At 38.9% G+C, this 11147-nt stretch overlaps 1 protein-coding gene across 3 annotated transcripts in view; it reads left to right on the plus strand.

Annotated features, from left to right (window-relative positions):
- The window catches only part of SLC38A6 (solute carrier family 38 member 6), a 38152-nt gene extending 27859 nt beyond the window's left edge, over positions 1-10293 (plus strand). For 2 of the 3 annotated variants that reach the window (XM_039552565.1, XM_019284474.3), the window contains exons 11-16: positions 1169-1248; positions 1937-2037; positions 4057-4181; positions 5051-5195; positions 5312-5406; positions 6507-10293. In XM_039552565.1, the coding sequence (XP_039408499.1) occupies positions 1169-1248; positions 1937-2037; positions 4057-4181; positions 5051-5195; positions 5312-5406; positions 6507-6587 (627 nt within the window). In that variant the 3' untranslated portion in view covers positions 6588-10293. The remainder of the gene's footprint in view (positions 1-1168; positions 1249-1936; positions 2038-4056; positions 4182-5050; positions 5196-5311; positions 5407-6506) is intronic. The other variant, XM_039552566.1, reaches the window with a different exon arrangement.
- The last annotated feature ends 854 nt before the right edge of the window (positions 10294-11147 follow it).

Consider the following 11147-nt stretch of genomic DNA (forward strand, 5'->3'; position numbering starts at 1 on the left):
TGGACCTAACCTTAGTTTTTCCTTACCTGAAGCTAATTCTTCAGGCCTGATGCAATCTTGTGCATCTCTTTGGATGCCAGCTCTGGTATTTGTTAATTAATGTGGCATTTAAATCATGTCACCACCCATCAAGGCTTGCAGGAGGGGAAGCATCATGTAGAACCCTGGTCTCTGTGGGGTGAAGAGGAAGGGAAAAAGGTAAATCTGGGATAGCCCTGTAGTGGGATTTAGGAGGGATGTGGCTGCATTTCTCTGAAAAAGCAAAATCCATCCCTACCCTCCCAAGAAAACGGTAAGGGGAAGGAAAAAAAAAAAAAAAGCTTGGGCAATGCAAATGTGAGACAAATGTTATCTGTAGATCAAAGAAGAAACATCTACCATGGGATCCTGGCCTTTTGTGCTTTGAAGAATCTTGTCACTCACCTCTACTTCTTTTTAAAATTAAGTTTTATCAATAGAAAGTGGCATATCTTTTACCAGTACAGGCCTGATTATTTCAGCACAAAAGTGTTTGTTACAGTTCAGCTTATTCCACTTGGCAATTGCAGTAAGCTGTACAAGATCATTCATCTCTTTTATTACAAGTTTTTGGAATAATGCACCACTAATTGTGTGGTTGCACCTTTAATTACATAACTGTCTTAAAACTTCAGATGCCAAAGCATGTTATATTTCCTGTTAATATTTTCTGTTGTATTTTATGTTTTATCCAAATTTTTCTGAAGGAGTAAAAAGAAAATAGTCAGGTCAGGGTTAAGGAATCAGTAATTTGACAGGTAGCCATGGATATTAGAATTTGGAAAACTTCTTAGAGAATTTCACAAATGATACACTGGCTCTGGGACATGTCCTGCTCTTTCTACATAAGTACTTGGCTTCAGTATAGTCAAAAAAGAATCTTCCAGTTTTTGGCTTATAGGCAGCATGACTTCTCCTGATGATGAAACTGAGCTATGTCCACTTGAACTTACATGACTTGAAAAGGTTGAATTTTTGTGGACTGATTTAGAGACACCATTTCTGTGTTGTGGAGATTTATCTCAAAGCATTCATCTAGAAATATTTCTACTGACTTCCAACACTTGAACTGAATTTTGAGTTCATCCAGATATTTTTTGAACAAGCGGTAATAGCAAACAAATTAAAAGATGTTTTCTTTCTATTTTAGAGTGCTTATGCAATACCAACTATGGCCTTCTCTTTTCTGTGCCATACCTCAGTCTTGCCAATCTATTGTGAGCTCCAAAGGTAATGTATGACAACACATGCAATATTAAAATATAATTATAACCTTTTTTTGTAGTATTTTCCCTAAATTAATCCTGAGTAATTTTTATTTTTAAGTCAGTGCCATCAAACACTGCAAACTAAGGAGCTTTCATGCTTTTGGGAAATGTATAGTTTTAGTCTGTACTGGCTTTTTCTCTCTTACAGGAGAGAAAAGTAGTAAATATGGTTCCATCATCAATGTCAGTATATTGTCCTGCCCTGGACAATCAGGAATAAAAAAAAGGTCATTTGCTAAGGTACTTCAATAGTTAATTTTTATGACTGTACCTGAATCTGCATTTGGCCACATCTGATCCAGTGAGGGTTTTTGACAGAGATTCTGTTCCTGGCTCTGAATAGATATCATCCTGTGTAAATCCCAGTTTTCATTAAAAGAGACACTAAGATGTCTGAATTCCATACAAGATGGGGACAGTGTTAATTGTCTGCTTGAAAAGTGCCCTTTTAATTACCAGATTAAAAATACTTTTAAACCCCCTAAATACCAGTGACAGCACAGACTACCACTGAATACTGAATACTCAGTGGCCATCAATTGGGCTAGTACTTCCTTATCAAAGGCAAGGTACTATATAGATTGTGCTGTGTTTAATCATCCTCAATACAGATAAAGCAACACTAATTTCCTTTTTTTTTTCCATTTTAGTCCATCCAAAAGGAGAATGCAGAAGGTAACTGTCACAGGAATTGGTCTGAGTTTCCTAATTTACTTTCTGTCTGCTCTCTTTGGGTACCTGACATTTTATGGTAAGTGTATTCTTCAAGTAATCCTTAGAACAGGGGTTAACGATAAATGGTAAATGTTTTCTGCCTGGAATGTTTCAGGCACTGGTACACTTGAACCCTCAGATTTTAAAAATTCAAGAGGATAAGCTTTGAGTTGGGTTTTCCAGCACATGCTCCTGGTCTTACATGCAGTTCCTGAGCCAGAAATGTGTCTGTTTGGTACATGAACTGAACCAAGAAGTGCACATTTCTTAGAAATGTTGTTGACATAGTGCTTGATGAACTAAATGTACCTTTTTATTACCAATCAGAAGAGTGGGTGGGGTATCACACTTGCCCTACAGAATTCTACAGGCATCTTTCATTTGCTGTAGAGTTCAGGTGACTCTGTGTTGTAGTACCAATTTTATTACTCTACATTTGGACTTCTAAATACTTCTGGGTACAGTTTTTTAGTAGAGTTTAAACATAGATGACTTCTTCTGTCTGGTATTCTTGTATGTCCCAAGTGCACAGAAAGGTATCAGACCCCTTATCTACATAGTGGCCTTTTTGTAAAGGTCCATCACAACCTTGGCAGAAGTAGGTGAGTGTCTATTTCATAGAGCAATGGTAACACATCTGGTCTGATTGAATTGCCTCTACTTACTGATTCTGGAGTGCTTTCATACCAGTGCTTGCATCACAGTCATCTATGAGGATCACTCTAATGTCTTCTGACACTAGATGATCACATGCTGATCTTTACTGATTGGAATTAATGAAAATTCTTACAGGAGACTGTTAGACAGTAAGATGAGAGTTCTGATTAGGATTTCCTCTCCTTTCAGAGTGTTTTAAAATTCTTCATTGTGGGGATGAGACTGTTTCTGACAAAGCACCAAGAATATTGATTTTCAGCATCTAATAATTCCAGATTTTTAGAGACTTTTGTACCTCTTACCCCCAAGTGTAAGCATATGTCTGAAAATATTCCCTAGATATTCAGAAACCTTGGAAAAATTATATGGGAAGTCTTGAAGGCCCTAATAGCATATTGGCCACTGTTGCTGTTTCCTGACTGTCTCTGTGAGGTTTGTTGGAAAATACACATTTAAGTGCAACTCTGAGAGGTTCAGCAGGCAGTGCAGGGTAATTATCTGTCCAGATGAAATCTCAATAAGAAAGGGGAAAAAAAAAAAGAGGAAAAAAGAGTAGTCCTGGAAGCCATCCCAGTTGCTGTTACCTTTACTGCCATGATTTCTTTGGGACAAGACCCTGTCTTGACCGTAGTCTTTCAGTCTGTTTCACTGGGAATGATTTTGGTTTTCTGCAGGATCGATTTCTTTTAGTAACTTTAATAAGACTCAGGAGCCTGAAATGCTGGAATCAAGAGTGGATGTCTGTAAGAGTTGTTTTGTTTGTTTGGTTTGGTTTTTTCCCCTTGCAAGCTTCTTCTCCTTTTCACTTTCTGGTTGTCTTGTTTAATTAACTTACTTCTTCAAACAGAGAAAGTCTGTTCCCTGTTCCTAAAACACCAGTCTGAGAAAATGTAAAACATTTTATTTTAAATTGAAAACAAAAGAGGAATTCCCTCTTTGAAATGAGGCATGTTTCATCTCTCTGTGGTTCAGATGGTTTCTTCTGTTTTCTGTGAATTTGAAACTTCACAGAGTGACTGGACTTTGAAAATTTCGGTCCATTCTGAAGTCCAAAAAAGCAGAGTTAAGATTTAAAAAAAAAAAAATCAGGGTAGCAGCCCACTCTCTCAGTGCTCTGACTTTTGCTGTTAAATTTCCTCATCTTTTTTTTTTTTATGCTGTCTCCTTCACATTTGTGTCTTTTCTTTACGCATCTTTGGCTTCAGCAGATGCTCTGCCTGGACTGCCTCCTCAAGTTTCTCATTTCTCTGAAGATTTTGCATCCTAGTGTATCAGTTATGCCAGAGTGTATCTGCATCCCCCAAGCAGATGGATCCATTTGAATGTCACCTTAATATGCCTTGCTAATTACCTTAGCTCTCCAGTGATTAACAAAGCAATTAATTTGTCTTGTTTTCAGACAAAGTGGACTCTGAATTGCTGCAAGGCTATTCCAGGTACCTGCCAAACGATACCATCATCATGACTGTGAGAGCAGCCATTCTGTTTGCTGTGCTCCTGACAGTCCCTCTAATCCATTTTCCAGTGAGTATTCCTGAGTGCTCTGGAGCTGGCAGTGAGCACTGGTCACTAATGCTTTGCAGACTGCAATTCTTGAGTCACATCTAGTCTTGTGTATCTTATTCACTTGTCAAGTGATTGATCAAAGACCACATATTTGCATATGTTCCATGAAAGCTCCAAAATAACAACTAACCACTAAGCTAATTTGTGCTCTTGAGACAGATTTCAGATTAAAAGTAGCCCACAGCATTGTTTTTAATTTAGAGAATTCAGAACTTCTAAAGTTTATTTTGATTTTTTTTTTTTTGGTCTTAAATTGAGTTTTGCTGACTTGGTTTTTCCTTTCTACATGCACGCACCCACACACAAGCACACTAATACTTGAAACTCAATTTAATTGTAAATTAAAAACACATATAGACCTATTTCACCAAAAAAACCTCTGCTTTAGCTTATCAGTACTGTGGTAGAACTGAAAATTCATTCAGTTAGGACCAAAAAAAATGATACAGGCAAAACTCTGTCTATGGAAGCACTGTATAGATTATGAATCAATTGGCAACATGCTGACATTTGCTACCAAGCATGTTCAAAGAGACAAAGCACTATCCCCCAGGCCTTCTTTTGTCCCTCCAAAAAAGGGAGGGGCCAGTAATTTCTTAAGACTAATGGCCATGTGATAAATCTTGCTTTAATACAGTAATAAATTACACTCTACACTACAGAGAGACAAAGCATTAAACTATTGCTAAGCTTCTGGCATTTAGATTTTTAAAATGTTCTTTCACATCTGGAATGATGTAATTCTTAAGGTTATGAAATTGAGATAAGATCAAAAAATATGTTATGTATGTATTTACCCACACAATGTTTGTCTTTGTATTGTGTAGGCAAGGAAAGCTGTGTTGATGGTGTTTTTCTCTCATCTTCCTGGGTCATGGATTTGCCATATCCTTGTCACCTTAACACTGAATACAGTTGTTGTTCTGTTCGCAATGTACGTGCCCGACATTAAAAATGTATTTGGAGTAGTTGGTAAGTTCTTGTGGTGGTTGGTTTTCTTGCTTTTTATTTTAAATTCAAGAAATTCAGTATATGATTCTGCAATGGACTTCAGTCTTCTCTAAGCAAAATCTTCCTGTTTTTTAAAGGTTCAACCACATCAACATGTTTGCTTTTCATATATCCTGGACTATTTTATCTTAAGCTTAACAGAGAGGACTTTATATCACCACAGAAACTAGGGGTATGTTTTCTTTTTTTCATGTGCACTAATAATATTTAAATAGGCTCATTTTAAATGCATTTTAATACAGAGTGGAGCACACAGTCCGAGGGGCAAAGCTCTTGTTTTCATTGCCGCTCACAAAATCTCTGAGCATTTTCTTTCATTCCTTACTGGTAGCTCTGGTCTTTCTGAAACTCCTTCACCAGAGATTTTTGGCAGGCATTGTGTCCGTGTGCTGGACCACTGATCTGAGTATGTGCTTTCCCCTATAGTTTTCAGATGTTGACTTTTAATCCAGTTTCTCCTCAGTTTTTACTCTGATGCTGTCTGGGCAGCTGGTACAAAGCTAAACTGCATTTAAGTGAAACAGTTTTTGTGCTTGTTTTCTATGCAAGACTTCTCAAAAACATCTTTTTTTTTTTTGTCCTCTTCCTTTTTTTTTTTCCTCCTCTTTGTGGTTTCTCTTTTGGTGTAGTAGGTTAAGTTCTGGGTTGGAATTTGTGCTTTTTGCGCTGTAACTGTCTGTCTTCATTTTAACCACTGCTCAGCAGAGCAGCTTCATGTCAGTGGCCAAAATGCTGACAAACTGTTTATACAGTCTTTCTGCCATTTTTACGATTTATGGGGCTGCTCTTGTATTGACAAAACAGGGAATCTGGAAGAAAATCTAATAATGATGCCCTCTGACCATCTTAAGTCATGACTAGTTCCAGCAGATTCGGGGCCTTGTTATAAATCAGCAAGCTACTGTTTCTTGAACTGTGGTTTTATTCAAAAATGTAAAAAAATCCATTGTAATTTTAATTGTATTTTGAGTAAAATACAAATTCAGTTTCTCAATTTGTTTAAAGTTGTAAAGGGCAAATTATTTTTTGTGCAGCTGGATAGTGTGAGCAGGGAAACCAGACTGCTCCAAGAGTTCCCAGTGAAACTATCCCAGGCTTGGTTTAGTTTCCCCCTAAGCAGATATTTTGTGTTTGAAGACTGGGTAATTTGAAACATTACAGATTATTTTAAAAGACACAATTTGTACCTATTCTTATGGACTTTCCTAAGCCTTGGACATGTAAAATGCTTCTTTCAGCAAAATATTAATTTTTGCTTTTCTTTCTTCACAGGCTTGTGCCTTGGTTATTTTTGGCATTTGTGTTGGCCTTCTCAGTTTGGTTCTAATAATTTTCAATTGGGTTGATCAGTAACAGCTTACTGACACTGTCTGAACTGAACTTCAGGAGCACAGCAAGAACCAGAGAGGTGCCAACACTACTGTGAGTGCTGGACATCCTAAAGAAACACTGACCAAAGCTGCCATGGAAGAAGTAATGCTCTTTTCAGCTACATTAGTGATGGTCCTTCTTTAATCTTGAGTCACTCTCTTCAGTTATTGGACAATTTGTCTTTTCCATTCTAAAATATGAGTTTTTCATGATGTAATAATGACAGGTAAAAAGGTCTCTTGAGAATTTCTGCAATGCAAAAATGGTTTAGGGCACATGGTGAACAAAACAGACACTTGAAATAAATAACTTGTCCTTTCAAGACAAGGTAAATAGACATTACATCAGTCTTTATGGGCATAATGTGATATCTGCACCTAGGATAATGCACATTGTCCTAATCCTTGAAAGACTTGTATTGCTTGAATAATTTCCAAAATTTCAACCAGTTCAGATTAAGAACTTGTTGATTCCAAGTGTTTAATTTATCCTAAGATGGATCTAGAGAGCAACTGCCTTAGCCCAGTTTAATGGGCAGATCATAATATTTTTTAATTTTTTTTTTGAAATACAGGTTTTCTGTGTCAGCACACTTGAATCATCCTGATGTAATTTTTAAATTAGCAGGCTTTGCCCATTAAGCATAATAGCATTTAGTAGCATTTCATTTTGTTTTTTCATTTTGCAGTTAATAATAGACATTTTTCAATTAATATCTGCTTTTGAATACTTCTCAAAGTACCTCAGTATTCCTCCAAGTGAAAGACTTTTCTCTTTTTCTCTCTAATTCCCATTTTTACAAATGTTTCAGGTTTGAACTAAAGTGTTTCTATATTTTGTGTTCTGTTGTGTGTCAGAGAATATTTGGGCTTAAAAGATGAAAATCTGCCTCTGTTGAAGACAAAGGGAAATTTTACTTTTTTAGAACCCTAATTTTGCCTCATATGTCTATAAACTTCTATGTTTTATAATCACCCCTTTTTTTAGCCCCCTGAATGTGAATGCAATTTTCAACACCAACTGGGCTTTGTTGGAAATGGAATTGGGTACCCACAAGAAAAGTTCCTCATTGTAGTAGATTGAAAGCAGTGGCTGAGACTATGGTGTCTTTTTAAGATTTGCTTCTATCAGGTGCAATCTGATGGCCTTAAAGTGGCCTTATCTCTTCAGAGACTTCATGCCCTGAGGAAGCAAAGGCTGACTGAATGTGCTTGGTCCTCTCTTGTCTAATGGGAAGGAACAGCAAATAGCAGAGGTGGAATCACCTTCTCTATTCCTGAGCTGACAAACTAGGGTTTCTCATGCCAACAGATCACTTGGTTCTCTCAGGGTCCAGACGATACTTTTCATTTTTAATGGCTGGCCTGGAGCCACCCAGGTGGTGCAGGTTAGTACTGCTTCAGAAATCCTTTTTGCTTGGAAGTATCCTTCTACCTAGGAGTTTAATATAGAAATAGACACATACGGTGAGGCCAGGGAACTAACTCAGGAGTTCTGGTAGGATCCCAAAGAAAAAGATCCCTGGAAAAGGCTGAAGTTATTTTTATAAAGAAGTTTCTAGCAGAGGTTTCGTGACTCCAGGTGAGCCATGTAATAGTTTGGCAGTACCAGAAACAGCACATCCACTCTTGGCCAGGAGTCCCCAGCTCCTCCTGTGGCACTGGCAGTGGCTGCTGTTGAACCAGCAGAAAACCAAGGTGACCACAAGTTGTGACGTTATCTGCCTAAAAAGTGAACTTGCCTTTATTCTTCCAATTCAAATTCCTGTTAACCAGGTGTAGCTGCCTTCCTGCCTGTGGCTGTCCTCTGATAACTGTGTCTCACAGGCTTTGTCACACTGCAGGGATTCAGATGCTCATGGAATCTCTGGCACTACTGTAGAGAACTAAAAATATACCTTGTAAAAGTGTACCTTGAATAAGCACTGACAGCTGTATATCAGGAAGTGATTTTCTGTCTGACTGAACCAAAACTCCTTTGGAAAACAGGAGACCTTACACTGATGAGAATTAACTCAGGGATTTTTGTCAGACACTACAATTTAGAGAGTGTATTTATTATAAATTTTACAGAAGAACATCACTGCAGTCACTTTATTTTAAACTCTAACCAATAATGCTTAAGTCTGAATACTTAGATTATCTGTGAGGAGACAGAAACTTGGCAAAACTTTGCTAAGCTTTTTGCTCTTCCCGCCTCGCTCTGAAACAGCCGAGTCTTGCCCTGCACTGTAATGCTCTGTTGCCCTCAGGCAGTTTGGTTTGTGTGCATCATCTTGAAAATGTGACTGAGAAAATACCTGAAATACAGGGTTAATTTTACAGTGGATTCCTGTAGTGCTGCAGAAGTCACTATAGTATTGTTTTTAATCCTTAGGTATTATCCTAACTAGCCTGACTATTGACTGACTATCCTGATAGGTAGACTTTGGAATGGTGAATTCCAGTGTATGAAGTTAATACTTGATGAGGATGAATGGGAGCAATTCACAGTTCTGCTGAGCTCTATTACTGTGTTTTGGCTGTGGTGCAGAAAGGAGAGCACAGGAGTTTACAGAATGCCTGTTACCTTTCATCTGAAAAAGAATTAGAAATGCTGCTACTTCTGAATTTCTGTGGTTCATAACTTAAAATATAGAGAAAGGGAGAGAGAGGGGCAGAAAAAATATTCTGTTCCCAAATTTAGAAGGTATGAGTGTTGTCCACAATGAAAAACCAGAATAATTTATCGTTCTCATCTCCCACGGCTGTGCTGTGCATTGTGTCTCAAGGGTTTTCCCACACCTGTGCACTTCCATGAAGTTTTTGAGCAGAAGAGGCCTCCAGTCTGGAACTCTCAGTTCACTCAAATGCTGACAAATATTTTCTTCATTATTCTTGCATATAGATATTTTTTTCTTCCAAATTTCCAGATTTATAAATTTCAGTGATTCTACTTTATTGCCTGTCATCAGCGTTTTCCAACCTTCTTCTCTGAAGACAGGAATGGATGAGGGGACCCCCACAGCATTTCTGAACTCACTTGGAAAGGTTCCCTTTCCCCAGTTGAGCAGGAAGAACAATGTGAGAGATGAAAATTAATTGGTTGCCTTTGATTTATTTTCTCTTTTTCTCCTATTTCCGTTCCTTGTCCATTTGGAGGCTGCTCAAGTTTCAGCTGGGCTGTGGTAAGCTGGGTGTGAAGAGTGTTTTCTGTAACCAGTGTGGCAGGAAGGAGACTGCCAAACAACAGTGCTCAGACCCAGGATTATTGTAGAACTCCTTTCCTAGTTAGATTTAATTTAGCACTTTACCTGAAATTGTTGTTTTCAAGTTGATTTTGATGTTGAAACCATTCAGTGTAGCTGCTCTCCATACAAAGAAACCTTTGGACCTGTTTATTCTTACTGCCAGTGGGAGAGAATTTTCAGTATTATAAAAGGGCTGTGTAATTTCTCAGTTTGTGTTGGTGGTCTTGGTACTTGTGTGCTTCAGTAGTGTTCATCCAGCCACACTTCATGTGGAAATGGAATTCCCAAAAGAAATCAATAATGATCTGGATGTAAAAATTGAGCGGCTCATGTCAGACCTCTGTACTGTACAACAGATTTTCTGTTTTGAGTTCTCCTTGTCTCAGGTTCACTGTGGAACAGCCAAGGCATGTTCCAAAAAATGACCAGCAGAAAATAAAAAGCAGTTTACAATCTACACAAGTTGTGTGGGATCTCCACTCTGTTGTGCAGGTGATGTTTTGCATCACATCTTGAAATGTTCCCAACTGCCCCTCCCAGGCTGATCTGCTCCCAGTGATGGATTTTACTCTGGACTGTGCTCTCCAAAACACCAAGGTACAAAGAATGACTTTTCCAGTGAGAACTGCAGTTATTGTCCTCCCAGGTATTGGTTCCTGGACAGCAAACTCATCTCTTCCGTGCTGATCTGGTCCCTTCTGTGAACACAAGCCAGCAGAATTTATCTCAGAGGCTGTGGCTGCAAAGCTCCGTGCCAGCACTGCCTCTGGGGTGTGGGGAAAGGGTGAGCAGCTGGCCTGGCAGTGCTTAATGGGGTGAAAAATTGCTCATGGAGACCCCTTTGGGAAGGGCCTTCTTGTGCAGCAAGGTGAGGGTCAGTCATGGGGGACAGGCCATTTCCTTAGGGGGTAGCAGCAGAGGAACGATGGCTGACCACGAGGGGCTCTGAAGCATGGATGTGCTTTTTGGCTGTAAATCACCGTGCTCTCCACTAGCTGTGTCCTGGGAGTGCAGCTCCAAGCACTTTGCAAGGTCTAAGGGAGTCCTGAGTATAAGCAAACATGGAAAAAACCCTCATTATTGTGCTGCTAGCTTGATTCCAGAGCTGTAGGAATACTCACACATGTGGACATAAATATCAGCAACTCTGTTTACTTAACGGTGTTAGCCCCAAGTGGAACTGGCACCAAGGAGCACAAATCCCAGCATTTTCACGTGCAGTGCAGAATTCTGTCCTGTGCTGCACTGGCTGTTTTGTTGCTGAGCATGTCCTGTACTCAGCCTTTCTCCTGCCCCCAGCATCTCTGCTCAAA

The sequence above is a fragment of the Corvus cornix genome, chromosome 5 (assembly GCF_000738735.6).
Source record: "Corvus cornix cornix isolate S_Up_H32 chromosome 5, ASM73873v5, whole genome shotgun sequence".
NCBI lineage: Eukaryota > Metazoa > Chordata > Aves > Passeriformes > Corvidae > Corvus > Corvus cornix.